This window comes from Vanellus vanellus, assembly GCF_965231255.1.
Source record: "Vanellus vanellus genome assembly, chromosome: 8".
Classification (NCBI taxonomy): domain Eukaryota; kingdom Metazoa; phylum Chordata; class Aves; order Charadriiformes; family Charadriidae; genus Vanellus; species Vanellus vanellus.
The window spans coordinates 12,196,029-12,216,720 of NC_138913.1; the positions used below are offsets into that span (position 1 = coordinate 12,196,029).

Consider the following 20,692-nt stretch of genomic DNA (forward strand, 5'->3'; position numbering starts at 1 on the left):
CGGAGCCGGGGAGCCCCCGCCCCACTGCTCCGCGGGCAGGACCGGGAGGCAGCGGCGGGGCCGGGGCGGGTCGGGGAGGCGAGGAGGGGCCAACGGCGGGGTGCGGGGTGCGAGCTCGGGGGCGGGCGCCCGTGGGCTCCGCCGGCTCCGGGCTGGGCTCGGACCGGACCGGTAAAGCACGTGTTGGAGGAGAGAGGAGCCGCGGGTGGAGCGGGGACGCGCAGCCACGCGTCCGTGGGGCGCAGGAACGCGTGAGTGTCTCTGCATGTGTGTCTGTGTGTTTGCGTGAGCGTGTGTGCGCGTGTCTGTTGGTGTACACACGTGTACGTGTGTGTCTGTGTGCATGCATACGTGTGTGTGTGTATGCATGTGTGCGTGGTTCTGCGCACAGCTACGGAGCAGGAGTGTTGCCCTGCGACCGGGGGATTACCGGCGGGACGGGGTGTCAGCGCAGAGGACAGGCAGGAGTGCAGACGGACAGACAGACGCTGGGTGCAGGGAGGGAGCAGACCCCAGCACGGAGCAAGGGGTGACGTTGCGAGCGCAGCAACTTCCTCCTACCAAAGTGTGATGGGAGTCGGCTGGAGTTACCTGCTCCATAGGGGAGTGATTCAGGTGACCCAGGGGTTGCACATCTGGAAGCAGGGAGACCCCAGGAAGCTACTGGGTCTGTCTGCATCTCCCCCAGATGAGCCCGGATAACTGGGCACTGCGTGGGCCCCCGCGCCTGGCCGTGTCAGGACGGCAGCGGAGCTGATCGATGCCTTACTCACCACGGAGGCCACGCAAATGGCAAATCCCTGCGTTGCGAAGGCTGCTGGTGGGGCCAGAGACAGCCGCGTCGCCCTCCCCCGGGACTCTCCTAGAGTCGATGGAGTTTATTACTTTAACGTTATTTCCTCTCTCTTTCTGAAGAGCATCTTTTTGGCAGTGCTGCTTTGCAAAAGAGGAGCCAGCCTCCAGCAGCGGGAGGGTCGCAGCACCGGGCTTTGCTTCCCCAGCAGTGGCAGAGGAAGTCCCCGGCACCCCCTGGCTCGCCCACCAGCCTCTCCGCTGACCGAGGATGAGAGGGATAAGGGCAGGCGGCTTCTCTGAGCTGAGCTCTGAGGGGAGACCAGTGGCAGGATTTCGTTAGCCTGCCTCTTAAGGCAGTGAAGTCTCCATCCCCTCCCACGCTCCCTCCCCAGCCTGACCCTATCTGGTGCAGGGGTGGTGGGACCTCAGCCTTCATCTGGAGCTTCCCAACAAGCCGTAAGTCCTTCTTGGGTTGGAAAATCAATTTTTCCTCTGGCTGTTTTATGGCCACCTCGTAAGTCCCTCTGCGCAACCGGTAGGGTTGGAGCCAGGATTGGTTTTTGGGGTTGGCTTTGGGGCTGTGTCCGGCCCTACTTCTGGAGCAGGGAGAGGGGACAGCCCTGCTGAGATCCTGCTGATGACGGGGCAAAGGGACCAAGGTGGGCTGGGGAGCCGCCAGGGTTGTCTCTGGATGGGACATGGGGCAAGGGGTTCTTGGGAACCCTGGAGGGAGGTTTGGGGGAGATTTTGGGTGGTTTCCCGAAGGAAAGGCTGTAGCTGGAGCAGGATGGGGGCCAGGGTGCAGAGCCATGGTGATCAGCAGCATCCTGGCACCCTGACACTGACGGGGAGAGGGGCAGAGGGAGTGGGGGCAGCAGAGGGGTTGGGAAAGCATCCCGCAAACCTCCCTGTCTCTCTGTAGCCATGGATTCCTACGTCAACTGCTCCGGGCCTGAGTTCCCCCTGCCCCAGCAAAACTTTCCCGTGGAGCCCATCACCCCTGATCTCTGCAACAGGACTCACCCAGAGACCCTGTTTGACCCCAAGGATGTCAACCTGACGGAGGAGCAGCTGCGGAATAAGTACCTGGGACCTCGACGGTCCAACTTCTTTGTCCCTGTCTGTGTCATCTACCTGATGATCTTCGTGGTGGGAGCTGTGGGCAACACGCTCACCTGCATTGTCATCCTCCGGCACCGGTTCATGAGGACGCCCACCAACTACTACCTGTTCAGCCTGGCCATCTCCGACCTACTGGTGCTGCTGCTGGGGATGCCGCTGGAACTGTATGACATGTGGAGCAACTACCCCTTCCTGCTTGGCGCCAGTGGCTGCTACTTCAAGACACTGCTCTTTGAGGCTGTCTGCTTCGCCTCCATCCTCAACGTCACGGCCCTGAGCGTGGAGCGCTACATCGCCGTGGTGCACCCGCTCAAGGCTAAGTACGTGGTGACCAGGAATCATGCCAAAAAGGTCATTGTCACCATCTGGGTCTTGTCGGTCATCTGCTCCATCCCCAACACCAGCCTCCACGGGCTGCAACCTCTCTATGTGCCCGGCCGAGGGCGGGTGCCCGATTCGGAGATCTGCACCCTGGTGAAGCCACGATTGACCTACAACCTCATCATCCAGATCACCACCATCGTTTTCTTCTTCTTGCCCATGGGGACCATCAGCATCCTCTACCTGCTCATTGGCCTGCAGCTTAAGAAAGAAAAGATGCTGGAGGCCTTGGGAGCCAAATCTGGCGGCGGCCGCGACTGCCACAACAGCCGGGGGCAGAAGAAAGTCAAGAGGAGGCAGGTCACGAAGATGCTGTGTGAGTCCGATGCTGGGGATGGGCAGAGCCAGGGGGTATTTCTCAAGGCTGTGTTTGGGGGGTGCTGGGGGAAACTGAGGCACAGCCAGTCCAGACTACTGAGGCTGGTTCATCCCAGAGGAAGGCTGCGGGGCTGGCTCACAGGGTGTTGTGGCAAAGACAGATCTGATGGGTCAAGTCCAACAGCAGGGATTGCTCATGCCAGCTCCCTCCTGGCTGCGAGACCTCCCCTCCTCCAGGGAAGTGCTGGGTGGGAACGGGAAAGGAGCTGGGATGGGATGGGATGGGATGGGATGGGATGGGATGGGATGGGATGGGATGGGATGGGATGGGATGGGAGAACCTGCTTCCCATCCCCCAGCCCAGACCTCGTGTGGTGGTGGTGGGACTTCCCAGAGAGGGACCAGTTCCTATCCAGCCCAGCAGCTGCTGTGACCGTCCCAGGGCAGTGATGCACTGACCCAAGGCTGGACTGGAGCATCCCTCTGCCCCACCGCTCTACACTTTTGCTCCCCTCCCCAGCACCATCCCTGCAGCCTCTGGCCCCCTTCCTGGCAGCAGGAGCTGGCTGCCCTTGGGTAGCCGTCTCTCCCCGGCATGCTGACCTCCGCGTGCTCCCAGCCCCGTGACGGCACAGCGATGGCGGGTTGCCCAGCCCAGTCCATCGGCAGGGCCAGGGCTGCTTCTCCATCGTGTCCCAGACAAACGGTAGCGCTGCTTCCCCTGGAACTGGGGCTGGGAGGAGGAAAAAGGGGGACCTGTCCCCACATGCCGTGGAGAGGCAGCATGGCACAGGTATGGCAGGGCAGGGGACACCAGGATCACCTATATATCACCTCCTTTCCTTTCCATCAGCAGAGATGGGTTATAGAAAAAAAAAAAAAAAACAAAAAAAAAAAAACAAACTGGAGCACAGGGAAAGGGTGCAAATAGTTGTTGCTCCTTGGACTTTGCTGGCAAAGGTGGGGGGCTGCCCGGAGGCTGGATGCATGCGGGGGTGTCCCCCAGCCATGCTGCATGACCACAGGACTGCGGCACAGCTGGGTCTCTGCCGATGGGGAGTGGGGACACAAGGCGCAGCAGCGCCTGGAGCAGCCCTGGCAGGAGATGGAGGGAGGCAGACCCTGTCCAGACCTCCGGCCACTCCATGGCAAGTCAAAAAGGCACTGGGGGGGCCTTCCCTCTTCTCTTCTCTCTTCTTTCTTCTCTTCTTTCCTCTCTCCCACGCTTTTTTGGGTGTTCTTTGCTGTGGCTGAAGCTGAAATGGGGTAGTGCTTGGCCAGGGACTGGAGGTCCACGGAGGGGTGAGCCCTGTCTAACACCAGCTCCTCGTCTCCCTGCAGTCGTGCTGGTGGTGGTGTTCGGGATTTGCTGGGCCCCCTTCCACACAGACCGCCTTGTCTGGAGCTTTGTCTCCACCTGGACCAGCCATATGCTTCACATGTTCCAGTATGTCCACATCATCTCAGGTGTCTTCTTCTACCTGAGCTCAGCCGCCAACCCCATCCTCTACAACCTGATGTCCACCCGCTTCCGGGAGATGTTCAAGGAGGTGATGTGCCACCCCGGCCACCGCCTGCCACGGTCACGGAAATACTCACCCAGCGTCACCCGCACCACCACCCGCAGCACTGAGTGTGAGCACATGCCCAGCACCAACGGGCTGCCCCTCTCCGACGCCGAGGAGTATGAGCTGGAGGAGATGGAGGGGGCCCAGGCCACTGCGCAAACAACATCCCTCTGCTGATGAGCAGGAAGACACAAGGGGATCAGGACCGGCTTTCCCCACCACCAGCATCCATCTGACCGTGGCCCCCATCCCATAGTGGGGAGCGGGACAGGAGTGATGGAGGGGTCCCCACCTCTCCGTGCCATCCTGCTGCCATGTGAAGGCTGGTTTTCTCGGCAGCGCTGCTCTGAGGACGGGGTGGTGGTGGCTATGCTGTGCCCTGGATGCATTGCACCCGCTGTGCTCAGCATGGGCTGGCCAATGCCAGGGCATCCTTGTGTGGCAGGGACGGCTGGCAGTCCCCAAAACCACCCCATCCCTGCAGCCCAGCAGCATGACCCTGCTGGTGTAGGTGTCAGGGGTGTCAGGCACCCCGGGCTGTTTTGGGACACCGTGCTGGCTTGAGTGCCCCAGGAGGTGCTCACACCCGGGCTGAGATCCACAGGGGCGGGGGAGGTTTGCACAGGATGGAGTGGGGTAAAAAAATCTGTGGGTGACTTCTCCCTCAAGACCTCTCCAGGGTCCTCTGCACCAATGTGCCCCTGATTTTCCTGCGTATCCCTTTGGTGGTGCCAGCTGGTGTCCGGCTGCAGGGTGCTGGTATGGCTCCTTGCTCCCAGCCTTCCTCCTGCTTCAGCCCACCAAGGGCAAGGGAAGGAGCACGGCTGCCCCCTCCAGAGACGGATTCTGCAGGGGGAAATACAGGACAACAGGAGCCCCAACCTGCCTGCAGCACTGAGGCACAGCTCTGCACCTTCCCCGTGCCCCGTAGACGTGCCCTGCGCTCCCCACTCCAACACACATCTGGCAGGTGCCACCCTCCTCTTCCTCAGCCCACCATGGCCCCCTGCACCCCGAGGGAATGCAGGGAGCCTTCCTCCATCCCTGCCCTCCACTGGCTGAGACTCACTGAGAATTAAAAAAAGCCATTGGCCTGATTTGTGCCCTGGTTGCGTCCCCCAGGACTCAGCTCTGCTCCCAGCATGGGACTGAACCCGGGCCATCCTTCTGGGGGGTGGTGGGCAGGCCATGTGCCAGGGTGATGGGCATCAGGGGTGTCCCACTGGCTCTGCCTGTGCGCTCTACTGCTGTGGCGGGTCTGTGGGGCCGGGATGCCCGGACCGAGTTGGGGCCTGGGCTGTCATGGAGGGGGAGCTGTCTCCAGACCGGTGGCGATCAATCTGTCCCCAGACACACAGCTCGGGAAATGTCATGAAAATGCCAGGGAGCGCGGGCTGGCTGGTCGCGCTCCCCCGGGCTGGAAGGACCCATCGATTTACTGTCTGAGATCAATGCCGCTGACTTCGAGGCGTACACCAGGTCCTCTCACAGGATGAAATATTGAGGCTCCAAAATGCCACCTGGCGGGCTGTCCAAGCAGCTTGAGCTCTTGCCTCATACAACGTCCCCAGCCCTGGTTTTTCCCCAGCCAGGGATGCTCACCTGGCTCGGCATCCCGTGGCCGTGCCTCTGGGCAGCATGGACGTGCCAGCAGGGCTCATCTGGGGACCTGAGCAGAAATACTGGAGGGTCAAGCCCCAGGCAGAGCGCTGGCAGGGACATCACTGCTTGCTGCTGCTCTGCTTCCAGCCCCTCCTGAGCACATCATGCGGGGCCGCAGCCAGGCCAGCAACCAAGAAGGGGCAGGATTTGGGGCTTGCAAACTCCCTCCTGCCCTCATCGACCCAGTCCCTGGCTTGGGGACAGTGCGGCTGGCTCCCCCCCCAGCACTCTCCATCGCCACAGCAGGTTCTGCTGCGGGCAAAGCCCTCCTCAGCCCTGGTGGGGTGCTGCTGGGTGGGGATGGGCACGGGGCTGCAGTAACTTTGCACTTTGGGGTCTTGCTGGCTGCTCACAGCCTCTCTCCGGAGAATGTCAGTGTGGCCAAGGGCATCGAGATCCATCTATTTCCTTCCCTCTCCGGCTCACATCGCTGATGGTCCTGGCAGGGGACAGCACCCTGGCAGCCGTGCGGGGCCCCTCGTCACTGTTGCGCAGGTGGATGTGACTGATGCCTCCTTGATGGCTGTTATTTCCCCTTCTCACTTCACCCGGCCGCTTCCCCAGCTGAAAATCTCCAGGGAATGTCTTTTTAACAGGTGGTCAATAGCATTTTATTATGCAGCAACAGCGGCCTGCGTGGAGCTTTAGAGTCCCTCATGCTGCGAGTCGGGAGGACGTGTCCCCCTGCTCGTGGGCAGCCGGGCTGTGCAAAGGTACAGCCGTGGCCGCTGCGGCTCAAGCTCCTTGGTCAATGCCAGAGGACACCCCTGGGGTTTTTTTGGGGGAGTCCTGGGGCTCAGCATAATTGGAATGAAGTTTGGAGCAGCCAGGAAGATGGGGCACTGGCTTTGCTTTCATCCAGCCTTGTGTCCCCAAATCCCCTGCCATCTCCTGATCTGGCACTCACCATCCTCAGCTACCCTAAATTCCCCTCTCTGAGATGCAGGAGGGGAATGTGCTTCTGAGGCTCCGGCATGTCAGGTGGGGATGCTGGGGGCTGCCCCACTGCCCATCCCCCCTGCAGAGCTGCGTGAGGGATCACCCCAAAAGGCATCCCGAAGGCTTGCCAAAGCTGCGGCTGCAGCACGGCTGGTGGCACCTCCTGGGTGGAGATGTGTGGGCAAACTTTGCTTCCCTGGCCAGGGTTTTGCGACAGCATGTGGAGACAACCCCAAGTCCCTGGGTACCACATGCCAGCCGGGCTCACAGGAGATGCTGCAATCGAAGGCTCCCGGGCAAGTCCTTTAATCTCATAATTAATTTTGGTAAGAGCTGCAGTCAGGGCATGAAACCTAATAAAAAAGGAACTGATCTCCTGAGGGAGAACAGTTTCACAGAGAGGTTTTTACACCTTTCCATCACCAGGAAGGCTGCGGCTGTCAGCACCTGCCCACCGCAGGCTCCTTGCAGCTCCCAGGAAGGGAATTTCGGAGCCTATTTGCTCCAAGGATGATGCTCCCCACAGCCCTGCACCCTTGGGGTCAGCCCGGTCTCCTGCCACTTTCCTGGTATGAATTACAGGGATTATTCCTGCCAGAAAGGCGGTATAGAAGCAAAGAGTCCTGCAGGGGGGAGACAGCAGAAGCCAGGGATGGGATGAGTTGCTTCTGCTGCTCCCACCCGTTTAACTGGCCGGGGGGGGTCGACAGGTGCTTCAGGATGGCTGTGGGGCAAGGAGGATCCCAAAACACCACCGGGGAGTTCTCACCAACTAAAGGATCCTTTCAGGACCCAAAGGAGCCCGGAGAGGACAGAGCAGAGGGATGTTGGGGGGGGGAGGGGAGGAGCTGGGGGGAGCGTGCAGATGCTGTTGCTCTGGGTCTTTGCTCGGAGCCGGGGGAAGCACCTTTCTGTCCCTGTGATACGGAGCACATGGCTGGGTCAGGCTCCACGCCACCATCTCCTCTCCAAATGCTTTCTTTCCAAAGAGCTGTTCCCCCAAAATTGTACATCTGTCCTCCCATATTTACGGCACGGTCTGTCCAATGGCCAGGTCCTCCCTCACCATGCACTCCCAGCCCCGGGGGAACCCTCCAGCACACCCGTGGCGGGCACCCATCCCTCCTCCATCACCTCCAGCTCTGCCCCCAGGAGACTCCCTCTCTCCCAGCAGCTCGTGGAGAGCTGTTTCCTGCCTGCGCTGCCGCACACCCTGAGTGACACAGTATCTCTGGAGCTTCCAATAAAAAGATTTATCACCGTAGCTTTGGGGATTAAAAAGTAATCCATCTATGAGGCTGCCCCAGCCTTGTAAGGCTTTTTTTTTGTGCTGTGGTTGTTTGCAACAGGCATGGGGTGGTTTTTTTTTTCCCTTTACAGAGCCAAACTCAAGTATTACAGTGATTGCCTCGTATATTTGGAGCCATGATAGATGGCTCCAGAGAGTGCCAGCGGATTTTTTTGCCGCCCCTCTTCAATAAGCCAAGGGAAGGGTTGTTTTTTGCTTCCTGTGCACAGGCATGGTATGGGGGAAACTCATACAGCGTGAATTTGGCAGAGCCCTTGCATGCCTGGGAGCAAGCAGTCCCTGGCTGGGGCCAGGCGGTGGGGCAGATTCGGACTGCCCGGCCATGGATATGGCACGGCAGCCTTTCCCACTGAGATCCCAGGCTTTGAGAGGGGAGCAGGGAAGCAGGAAAATGCGAATGCCATGAAACAGCGGGGATGTGCTGGGTTTGAGCTCGGCACTGATTTGGGCTGTTTTTTGAGCCGTATTTCAACCATTCCTCTTATTCCAGAATAGTGGTGGCGGTGAAAAGCTAATGCCTATTGCCTACAGAGGGGTGATGGGCAGACAGGCGAGGGAAATATAATATACGTAGGGTTTGATTCTGCTCCTTGGGGATACCCGTGGGCTCAGTTTTCAGCCCCACGGCAAAGGCAGGCCACCTTCCCGCCCAGCTCCTCAGTGGCTTCCCAAAGAACCACGGCTCTCATAAGAACCAGTTTTCCAGGCCAACGTGCACTGCGGGGAGGGTGGGAAGAGGCGGCGTGGGAAGCACAGCCCACCCCAAGGGCCCTGGATGGAGGAGCTCAACCGCAGCTCCGGATGCTCAGGCTGACTCACGGCCATGTTGTGATGTGACTGTCACCTGCGCTGGGGATGGTTTTCTCCCCGTCACAGCAAACCCAACAGCACTGGAGGGGCCGGGCCACGTGCAGGGAAGGGATGGGCTCCCCGTACCCCACCTCTCCCCACTTAGGGCACCCAGGGAGGGGACACACTGGGACTAGATGGGCAAAGCGCATCTCCAGGAGGTGAAGTTCTATGTGTTATTTAAGGACCTCCCTGCCTGAAATCCCACCCTCCTCACAGCAGGGTGACTGGAAGGACAGAGGTGCAATCCACAGTGCCCTTCCCCACAGCCTAGAGCAACGTGCAGCGACATTTTCTGGGGCAAAGTGACCCGTTAAAGCCACCGGGCACCTTTACAAGCGTCACCTGGGGCAGGGTTAAAACCCCACTGCAACGGGTTAGAAGAGACAGACTGTCTGGTTAGCCCACGCCTTCCCCTGTCGCCAAAGTTGTTGCTAAAGATGCCAGAATTGATGTCAGAGGAGCCTGCGTGATGCTTAATTTGGTTCATGGGGACGCTTTGTTTAAGAAATGAAAGTGATGCATAATTAGCACGGCAGTAAGTGGATTAAAGCTGGCTGGATGGCAGAGCTCTGCGGAGTGGGGACTGCTAACAACTGGCTGTGATTGCTGGCAGGGCTGGGGGGATCGGGCTCAGCCCAAGGCCACCACATCATCCATGAACATCATCCCTGAGCAGGTCCCCAGGGCTTGGGGAGTGCAAGTGGAGGACCTCGAGACTGACCTGGAGGACAGCAGTTTGCAAGGGGCTTCCCCACAGCCCACAAAAACTGTGCTTGGAGACCCCAGCAGACAAGTTCCAGGGGTCTGCCCTGGTCCCCTGTGTGAGATGTGGAGGATGAGAGGCCACCAGCTCTCCGGTCCTCATTGGGGTGGAATAAATTCCAGCATGAAGAAGGCTGGGATGCCCAGACTGGAAAAAGCTAACTTTTATCTAATTTTATATGTATTTGGGACCAGTGAAACATGAGCACAGGTTCCCAAGGGTGGTGGTGGAATCCCTCGAGGGGAAATGCCTCCCCACGGATCGGGTGTTTTCTATAAGGTCAGCTCCTCTTCAAATGTGGTTTTGAGGGTATTTGCTTCTGCTAAGGACCTGGTCTGCATTACAGAGTCAGGAAGGGAATGACAGCCCTTGCTCCTCATCTCCACGGTGCCCAGATGGCATCTTCCCCTCCCTCCCAGCACCCAAAGCACCTGGTGGTACCTGGGCTGACCTCCAAAAGGAGTTTGCAATGAAAACAAGTAAAAACCCAAGACTTGGACCCACGCTCAGGACTAGATCCCAGCTGTCTCTGCCGCAACATTATTATAACAGCAGACTTTAATTACAGAGTTTTATTGCTCTTTGTGCTTATCGCAGCAGCCAGGGCGAGTTTGCCTTCTCAATTTGGGACTATTTAATGTGACACATTGGAGAAAGCTGTCTGAGAGGCATCTGGAAGCCAAACACATATTTCTTGTTATCTTTCTTGGGCAGGTAGAGTAACCATCTTGTGTTAATGACCATTAAAGTAATGCTGAGACCAAGTGTGAGACATCTCCTCGGCCACCCGAGCTCACATCATGCCGCAGGATGGTCCCAGCTGGCCCTGGGGCTAAAAGCCAGGCCAAAAGCTCTATTTCACATAGGAATCAGCTCGGGGCTGCCAGGAGGGGAGGATACAGGTCCTCAGCAGGTATTTGGCAGAGATGGCATGAGTGGCTTCCCCAAGCAAGCCCCTCTCCATGCCCTGGCTGGCAGGCAGGCAGGTGCCTGCAGGTACGGGAGCTGCCAACAGGCAGCAGAAAATAAAAACACAGAAATAAATCTGCTTTTCCTCAGCTCCAGTGCCTGACTTTCTGCAGGGACGGCTGATAAAACCCTTTGCTGCCTGACATTTGCCTGCGCAGGGTTGGACAGAAGCTCAGCAGCGCTGCCCACCTTCATCCCCCAGCCAGGTCCTGCTCCTGGGAGGGGGGAACCCTGGGGGGCTGCAGGTTTACGGCAAGTGGTGGACAAGGTCCTGCTTTCCTCAGGACGGGTTTTTGGCTTGTTGGTCCAAGTTGCTTTCAGGCAACTTTCAGCCCAAAAAGCATCCCTACAGGTTGCCCCTCTCTCTTTTGACTGGGCCAGGTCCCATGACCCATCAGTCTCCGCGTGTCCTCTCCCATGGCAGTGGCCTCAGCACAAACATGGGTGTCCCCTCCCTGGCCAGACCCCGCTGGGGCAGAGCACCCACTTTTCAGTGTCCTGCTTGCAGAGAGAAACATAAGCCCTGGACCCCACTTCTCCCTTCCTGGCACCTCCCACTGCCCCATTACTGCAGCCCTCAGGTTCTCTCTGGCCCAAAGCACCCCCTCCCCTGCACGCCAACCCACCACCTTCACTCAGTTCCCTTTAATTTCTCATCCCGTGCTCAGAACAGCTGGGGCCAATTCGCAGCTGCCGTCACCAGAAAGAAATCAAGCTAATGACAAGAAAGTCATTATAAGTTAAGAGACCCGTCCAGCCTCACTCCTGTATTAATGAGAAACCGGGAAGGGTATTGCTGCTGCCTGTTCTGCTTTTCTTTCCCAGACCTATAGTTCCTAGCCATTCTGGGACCCTGTTGGCAATCCCAGGCTCAAGCTGCCTTTTTCCAGGTACTGCCTTGTATTTGCACCGTGGTCTGGGCCCCTCTGTTCAAGAGCTTTTTGCTCCTCCTGGTGTTTTCATGTGATTCCTGCTCTGGTTAAAGGAAGATCCACATCTCTCTCCAGCTCTTCAGTTGTCTAATCCTGGCCTCAGCTCCAAAACCCTCTGCCGGAGCTGATTTAAACAACCGCCTCGCACAGATGGAAAAGCAAATGGTTTGAGCTGGATTTCTTCTCTATTTTTCTGCGGCAATCCCGGCTGGCAGGCGGTGAGTCCATCTGGCAGGAGCCCGAAACACAACAGCAGCAAGTGCTGTGCAAAAGCATCATCTGCGTGAGCCCCGCAAGATGAGGGCTGGGTGAGGACTTCTCCAGCCCCCTGCCATGGAAGAAGGGAGATAGATGAGAGCGATTTCTACTGATTGTGTGGTGGATGGTTGAATTAAATATACAGCAGCAAAAAGCCAAAAGAAAGAAAACACAGTAAATGGTGATAATGGGACTGAAACGCACCCGTTTGCACCTAGCCAGGGTGGGTGAGTGCGGCAATTGAAGCGTTTAAAGGATTTTTTTCCTCCTGGAAGGGAGGATTTGTGTCTCTGCTGATCGTGTCTGTGCAGATGTAACTGGGAGTTTAACCCCATTGCAGAAGCTGTGGGTTGCAATAGGAAACCACCCATAACCGGAGCTGAGACAGTCTGATGGGTCCTGTCTGCAAGCATCTCCTCCCTTGCTGGGAGCTCCAGCCTCTGAGTTATCTCTGCATCCCCTTGCTGTTCCTCCCAGCTCCTGGCCTGCTTCCTTGCCCCAAAAGTTTAACATCCCCTCAGCATAACATCTCCAGAGCTGAACATGGCCTTTGGCTGACACTTGTGCAACTTTATTCTGCGCGTGTGGGTTGGGAGAGGCTGGGGTCAGTGGTGAGACACCCCGTGCGTGGCTCATGGTTTTCCCCCAAAACCTTCCAGAAACAGGTTTGGGGATCTCCAGCCCCATTCAGGGGGTCCCAACACCCGGCTTTTTTGTGCCAGTGATAATTTTGGTCACAAAGCCTGACTGCGCTCGAGCCAGGGTTTGGGAGAACGATTTAAAACAATATGAAAGACCAAGTCAGGCAATCTGGTATCCTTTGAATTTAGCACCCGGAGGTATCTGGAGCGTTGCCAAGCGCAAGCTGTGGGGACATGCAGTCCCACCACAGCCCCGCTCTGCCAAAGGGCTGGCTCTCTCCTTGCCGGTGAGGACGGGTCCTCTCCTGTGCCACAGCACCACCGGATGCAAATTCACAGTCGCACCAGGAAAACTGTTTTTGGCGGTTGGGGTGCTCACGGGTGTGATGTGGCCAATGGACGCTTGCTGGCATTTGCAGGACCTGCTGGTCTAATTTTCCCCTCATCCTAGAGGCTGCTCTGTGCCTGGTGCCAGACCTGCAAAAAGCCTCATCCACCGTAAGAAGTTTTTTGTTGTTTTTTTTTTTTTTTTTTTTTTTTTTTCAGAAAACATCGGGTCACTGCATTGCTGCTGTCCCCTCCGAATCCCCTCATTTCGCTGCCTTCGCTCCAGCCTCAGGTGGAGCACCTCCTTTCTGCGGGTGAGAGCAAGGGCAGAAACAGAGGCAGAAAAATAGATCTTGATCTTGTGCAAATACGAGAGGCCAGGGCAAAAGAGAGAGGACTGAATATGAGTGAGCAAAGCGGGACTCTCCCTGCTTGGTGCATTTTTGCACCCTCCGCTCCTGTCAGTGCTAAATGTGCCTTTTGATACCTAGAGGGTAAAGGTTTAGGCTACGCAGCACTGCATAAATCCTGCACTAATGACAGTGCGAGTACAGCTTGGTGTGCTTCTAGACCCGTCAAGGTTTGCCTTTTGCTGGTTTTCCAGGGACAGGGACCTGGGATGCTCCTGTCTCCCCTGCCTTTGCCGGGGTGGGAGCAGCTCTCAGACCCTCAAGTTCGGCTGATCTGCAGGATCACTGTGTGAGCCCCAATGGGGTTTTTGGCAAAGGCTTTGGCAGAAGGTGGATGGCCAGGCTAGGCTCTGCATTAACCCCTGTGCCGCTGCTGTCGCAGTGTGTGGGAGCGCTCAGGCCAGTCTCGTACAGAAACCGCCCGTCTCCTCTCTGGGCACAGGCAGCCTTCGCCCACAAGGCAACAAGGCTGCTTGAAAACCAACAGTCAAGGAAAACTCATTGAAATAAAGAAACTGGGCACCACTGTGGCTGGAGACATCTGGGCTTTCCCTGAAATTTCACCGTTCCCTTCTGGACCTTTCTCCCAGTGCAATCTGCTTTCACAGGTGGGTTTGCCCCCTCCCTGGCTATGGCTCATCCACAGAGGGTGTTTTATCACCTTGAAGGTCTGGGTGATGCTGGCCCCATGGTGGGAAGCACCTTGTGCAGAAGAGCTTGGTTTCCCTGGGAGCGATGCCCCCAGCCAGGGCGAGGATACAGGCGCAGGATGAGCCCCAGCGAGGCGGTGGGACCGGTTCGGGTACTCCTCAGCCGAAAGGTGCAGGGTGATGCCACCTGCTTTGCAGGAGCCCCAACCGGTTTCAGCAAGTTCAGGCATGAGGCTCCAAAGCTTGTGGCCGGAAGGGTGCTGCGTTGGCTCCCGGAGTGGTGGTGATTATTTCCGCTCCCAAAAAAGGGTGCAGAGTGAGCACCACTCCCCGGCACGGACCCCGACCTCTGCCCACCCCTGCACGGGCATGTCCCGAAGCCTCAGAGCAAAGGGGTGCAGAGACCCGGCAACACGCTCCCCTTAACCTCACAGCCTCCTCGGGAAACACGTTTTGTTCCTAATATCCCAACAAACCCTCAGCGAGGCTTTTATACACGCGTACGTACCACCATAGGTATGTATTTAGGCTTACCTCGGTCTCCAAAGGCTTCTCTAGAGGAAATGCAGCAGCTCACTGAGTCAGGGCTGCTTACCTGGCGAGGTGGGAGGCTGGCAGCACCAGGCACTCCTCCTCCCCTGACTCAGTGTCCCCCTTTGGCCATTCCCAAAAAGACAGAGGTACCTTTGTCCTCATACTCAGGAGCCGTAGGGGAGCATCTTCCCTTTTCTTTCTTTCCAGACTTTTTTTTTTTCAAGACTTTTTAAAGAAATACACTTAAAGAGCCTGGATTTCAAGCCATGAATCAAATCTTTTGGAGAAATGTAACTTCACGAAGCTAAATCAGGCAATGAACAGCGCTCAGAGGTTTCTTATCCTGCTCAGAATAACTGTAAAACCCCCTCTTTTTCCAAGCGAGGGGAACCCAGGGAACCTGTTCTCCTGGGCAAGGCAGAAAGTGCCAACTACTTGTAAATTATATTAATGGACCTTTTATTGGCCAGATGCTGCATTATTGGACTACGGCGTGGGGCAGAGAAGGTAATGAAGTCAAATGGTGCAGAGCCACCAGAGAAACAAATCAAATAAGCATGATCTGCACTTGTATTTGCTCAGAGAAAATTGCAAGTGCTTTTGGTCTTCGTGCTGGAGGCCAGGAAGAGCTGTGCCATCTCCCCTTATTCTCGTGCAGGAGGCTGCTGACAGGGATTTGAGAGCTTGGATGGAAATTGTGCCTCTGGTGGCTTTTTGGGACGTGTCTGCTCTGTCCCTCGAAGTGGCTACAGGTGAGCCGGTGGGTTAACCCAGCGTGCTGTGGCTGGAGAGGCGATGCCTCGCACATGGGGAGGTGGGGAAAAATCTCAGCAGAGGATGGTCTTGAGAAGGGTCCCCTCTCCCCATGCTGCTGCGGGTCCTTCCTTCCTCCACCTTCTATAAATGGGCCTTATCCAGCCTGCCTGGGCATGGGACACGAGACTCCTGCCATGTGCTGGGCCCTGAAAGTCCCCACAGGTGGGATGCTGTGCAGTCACCACAGCAAACTCCATCCTTCACTGGGTGAGACCCCTCTGGGAGTGCACAGTACCCACCAGCAAGCCATGGTTGACACCGCCTTTCCCATTGAGAAAATTGCCCTCTCCAGCTTGGAGCAGTGCCCGCTTGGCCACATTTTGATGCGGTTAATCCCAGGCAGTCTGCAAGTTCTGCCCTGTGCTCCACATCGTCTGCATAATAAATATGCTAAAGCAGCCAGCTAATTATTAGAAATAGAGAGCCTGGCAGGAGGTGGGCAGACATTGCTCATGCTTGCTCCATGCCTTGATGTAAAAGGGTTGCTCTGCTCAGATTTATATTCCTGATCCCACGGCAGACGACATCCCAGAGCTGTGTTGGGGGCGACGCTGGTGCTCGGAGCCCAGACCCCATCCCTACCACCCATCCATCACGTGGCTGGTGGAGCTTCCCTGAGGTAGGGGCTACCCACCCCCTCCATGGTCCTTCTAGCCCTTCTCTGGCCTCAAGCGACCTGGGAGAAGCTCTCGCTCCTGCAGGTCATCATGGCACTAATTCAGGTCCTAAGGTTTTTCACTGTGAGCTCCCATACCACGTAACTATCATGTGCCTCGGGAGCAGCTTGTGCCCCTTCCTCGCCATGATACAAGCGATTATTAATGCATTAGTGTTGGGCTGCTGAACCATAATGTCTTCATAGTCAATAGCATTAAGCATTTAATTACCCAGCGGGATGAATCGATGGACTTCTTTCTTTGCTCTACAATTAAAACTGTGCAGGAGAGAGACAGTGTAATTTTCAGCCTGCTTTAAGCTTCCTCTGCCGTTTTGTGCATGGGGAGATGAGACAATGACTTGTAAGAGACAGGAAGGAGAGAACTTTTCCCCAAGAAACCATGTTCTTGCCTCCCTCCCAGGATGCAGACGTCATGATCACACACTCGCATGGCTTAATGAGACACCACTGGGTCATTCAGGACCAGGTTTCGGGTCTGACAACACTGACAGTGGGAAAATTATTGCTTCGAGTCTTATTTTTAACTATAGTCCTAGGAAGTTTGAAAGCAGTGGTTTTAACTTGCAGCCTGCCAGTGGGAATTTCTGCGACGAGAGCTGGTAAGTGATAACAGCACAATGTGCTGCTGGGACGAGGCACAAACAGCCCAAGAGCGGTCTGGGCTGGGGAAGTATTTTCAGCCCTTATTTTCAAGCTCCTTTTGATGGAGCTTACTGCAGAGAGGAGGCTGGGGCAGGTGGAGGGTGAAAGCTGGGTGGGCTCAGCATCCCTGGCGCCGCGCTGGTGACTTCTGAGCTCTACCTTCACCGGGCTCTTGGGTGGTCTGTACAGCTTGATACCAGCCTGGGTTGCTTGAGCTCTGCAGGCACAGTCATGTGCAAAATGACCCTTTCCGAAAAGCTTAGCTCATGGCTGGACCTCCTGATGCGACCACAAAAGCCCGTGGGGTGGCTGGTCCCTCATGCTGGCAAGTTGGGGGAGGAGCTTTGCAAACCTGGTGGATGGGGCTCGGTGGGCAACTTCTGCTGGGACAACACAGCCCAGCAGCTCCCAGGGGAAACATCAGACCGTTTCCCACTAAGATAAAGAAGTCACCCGGCACCAATTCCTGTTTCCGAGGGCAAGGGAGGGCACCAAGAGCAGTGTATTGTTGTCCTTGTTTGAGAGGTAAGCACATAGGGAAGTCCTGGGTTTGCTGTGCCACCTTGGCTGAGCGGTGGGCGAGTGCAGCTCCCAAGGCAGGGCTGAGCTCAACCCTCGCTTGGATACAAACACAAAAATGGGGGGAGCGGCAAGAGACTCCTGCTTTTCCAGTTTGGACTCAACAAAGATGCATGTTTTAGTTTGAGGAAGGAAAAAAAAAAAAAAAATAAGGGAGGAAAAAAAAAATAATTTCCCCAGGTTTGGGTTTGTTCCAGGCAGAGCGTCTGCCTTCTGCTGGCCCCGCGCCCGGGAGCTGCCGTGGAATGGAAATAGCCCAACACACGCCTGTGAGCAGAGGGAGCTTCCAGCAGGTAAAATGCGAGGCAAAGCCCCGGGTCACCACACCGTGGGCCTGTGCCAAGGGGCAGATGTGCCGGGCCACAAGCAGTTTGCAGACGTTTTACCTGAATTTCTCCGCAGTCATCTCCGGGGACCTGGTGCTTGTCTGGATCCTGCTCCCTATTGCCCCAGCTCTGGGAGATGAATAGGATGCACAGAAATACCTAGTGCAAAGAGGAGGTTCCCCCTCCGTGTTGTCTCCCCAAAAGTCCTGCAGAGCCTTCCCGAGCACTGCGGGGCAGCGCAGGGAGCTGTGCTGCAATCGCGTGGGGTGGTGACATGTGCTGGCTGCTGGCCTGGGAACACTGAACTGGGATCACCTGTAACTTCTCCCCAGGTTGACTTCCCTGTGGGTTATAAAGGCATTTGCATGTAGTGCTTCAAAACGCCTCCCTGTTCCCATCTCACCGACTTTCTCCATCCTCATGGAAAGAGGAGGGCGCCGCCTGAACTGCTCCACATTTCCCTAGCCTGGTTTCTCTTCTTTATCTCACACCTAATGCAAGTCCTTTTTGTTTCAGTCCCACTTCTCTCCCTTGCACTGTTTTTTTCCAGACTGCACTTGTTCCTCCCACAGAGCAGAGCCGGAGGGGAGTCCCACCTGCCCGGAGACTCCGGGTGGCTGTATGGGCTCGCTGGGGGCTCACAGGCAGGCGGCAAGGTCCTGCTGCCAGCTCCAGCCAAGCGGTGTTAGGGAAAGGAACCAGGCTGCCAGAAGGGACATCTCAGGGGAATTGGTTTCTTCTTCTGGAAATAAAAAAGCCCTTTTTGTTTGCAGGGTACCAGGAATGATCACTTTAAGGAATACTTGGAGGTCATGGGGAGACTAAACGCTGCACGGAGGGAACTCCCTGTGTGAGTTACCAAGACTTTTTCTTGTCACAAACCCCAGGAAATGGTACAGTCTCATCCAGGAGGGATGTGCTGGGTTATCACCCACCATCGGCTGGAGGGGCAGAGGCCATGTCTGGCTCCAGGGGCCCGTGCCAATTCCTGAAGCACCCCACCTCAAGAAAGGTTCCTCCCCAGAGAAGAAACCCCATACTCTGCCAAGGCACTGTTGACTTTCATCCCTGCAGCCAATTTGTGTCCTGAGCTGCCCATTTCAAGGCACAGGACATGGGCTGGCATGCGGCCACTCAAATTAAATGCTATTTATCACAGCAAGCCCTGCGCCCACTTCACCCTCATCATCCTTGAGGGCTGTCTTCTCAGCACGTCCGGGTGGGTAATGAAGAAAAGACTTAATTAGGGTACCACACAGACCCTTCTCGTTTGATGCCCCGCGTTAGGACCCGGGAGAGTTTCCTCCGCCTGCCAGGTATTTGAAGTGAGCTGTGTGGTTGGGAAGAGAGAGGACAGGTCCTGTGTGCCTGACCTCGCTGGGTTACCATCCATCAGCCGCTCTGTGGTACCCACTGGGGTGGCTCTGGCTGGCAGCAGGCGAATGGCAGGGAGCAGTGTGATGGGGTGAGGCGGGCACTGGTGGCAGGGGAAGGGGTTTTGCTGGTGGGACATTGGGATGCTCAAGAAGTTTTAAGCAGTGCCTAGATCTGGGATGGGTAAATTTGGGGTTCTTTTGCCATCACCTTTGCCATGCCATACCCATGCCAAGCCAGTGCTTGGACCATGTAGCAGCTGAGTTGTGATGCCAGGGAAGGCAGGCTGGGGCTGAGCAACTCGAGGCCACATTTGATGCGTTTTCTAGCTCGTCTTCCCCCTCTCTGGACACCCACAGGGTGTTTGCTTGGAGGTCCCTGGTAGTTTTCTGGCAGCAGATGCCTGCACAAGCCACAGGCAAAACTTTTCCTCTCCCACCTGTGCTTGGCTGCTGCTTTTATCTGGTGAGTATCAAACTCGGGGTTCCTCTCAGACCCTCCTCCATGGCCCGAGATCTTCTGGGAGAGATGCAGCAGGCAGGGTGGGATGTCCTGCCCAGCTGCATCCACGGAGGAGTGTTTTAGGGAGCCAGGGTAACCCCGCGGGCTCCCACTCGCAACAGGCATTGCAGCCTTTTGTCACCATCTAGTGGAAACACCCAGCCGCGACCAGGCACAGGCTGAACAGGACGTTTGGGGACACTCATTCCCCCAGCTGCGGTCCCTATTGTGTCCCTCGTCGTCCCCCCGTCCCCCCCCCTCGGCTCGTCACCCATCTTGTCTGGCTTTTGGGGAGTTGCATTTGCCCCCCAGCCCTGGGCAGGAGCACCTGGGCAAGGTGTCCCCAGCGCTGCCAGGCTGGGGACAAGCACAGGGGGCGAGTCTCTACTGTGCCAGAAACTGTGAATCCTCAGCAAATCCCTTCTGGAGTCTCCACTGAACCAGTTACCTTCCCTTTAACTGTGGAGTTACATCAACCGTCCCAAGGTGCAGACATGCTACTACAAGAGACAGCCGCAAAAGCACCTAAAATACATTTACTCCACAAACAGAGCTGTTAAACCTGCTCTTTTGGCCAAATTACTCCTCACTGCTGCTCTGCAGACTTCCCTTGGCCCTGAAATTTCTGGCGGTGCCTGCAGAGGAGCAGAGCTGTGCTGTGCCACTGGGTGCAATGTGGTGTGTCCCTAGAAAAGGGCTGGCCTTGCTGCCGCTCCGGCATCCTCCTGCCCACTGCTAGGGCTGCCCAGAGGTCCTGACCGCAGAAGGGATACAGGGAACAGCCTAGCCTAGCCTAAATGCTGGCATTGGCAGTGCCCTGGCTACCTTCCTCCCTGCAGCATCCCTCGTCCTTTATGGCCACAGCAGTGGCTGGCAGGGTTGGGCCGTATCCGGACCTGCTCAGAGGTGCATGGATTAACACGGTGCATGGATTAACGCAGTGCCACCGGCAGCGTTGGTTCTCCCTCCTCTGCACATAGGTTCTGCATTCCTTCCCCCAAACGCAGGGTTCTGCCGCAGCCCCAGAGGTGCCAGCACCAAGGACAACCTGCCAGCGCTGAGCACGCTGCTGGGAGAAGAGATGGCACACAGGTCATACCAAGATGGGCTGGGAAGCGAGACTGGGCCAGCTGCCAGCCCAACCCTCTGCTGATCCCACCGCTGGCACTATGTTATTAGACATACACAGTGTCCTGGCTGCCAGAACTGCCCCTGGCTGAAGCAACAGTTGTCCCTTTCCCATGGCAAACCAGCCCTCCCGCAGCATGGAGGGGAACCAAGGCCAGACCCAGCACTGGCATCAGAGCTGTATGAGCAATGATAATACAGGATTTTATTGCACCAC

At 56.7% G+C, this 20,692-nt stretch overlaps 1 protein-coding gene across 1 annotated transcript; it reads left to right on the plus strand.

Moving 5' to 3' along the window:
* Positions 1 to 1,719: 1,719 nt before the first annotated feature.
* NMUR1 (neuromedin U receptor 1) lies at positions 1,720 to 4,361 on the plus strand (the record flags this gene model as incomplete). The annotated part of the gene is made up of 2 exons (XM_082487280.1): positions 1,720 to 2,614; positions 3,958 to 4,361. The coding sequence occupies 2 exons, from the start codon at positions 1,720 to 1,722 to the stop codon at positions 4,359 to 4,361; spliced, it is 1,299 nt and encodes a 432-aa protein (XP_082343406.1).
* Between the last annotated feature and the right edge of the window lie 16,331 nt (positions 4,362 to 20,692).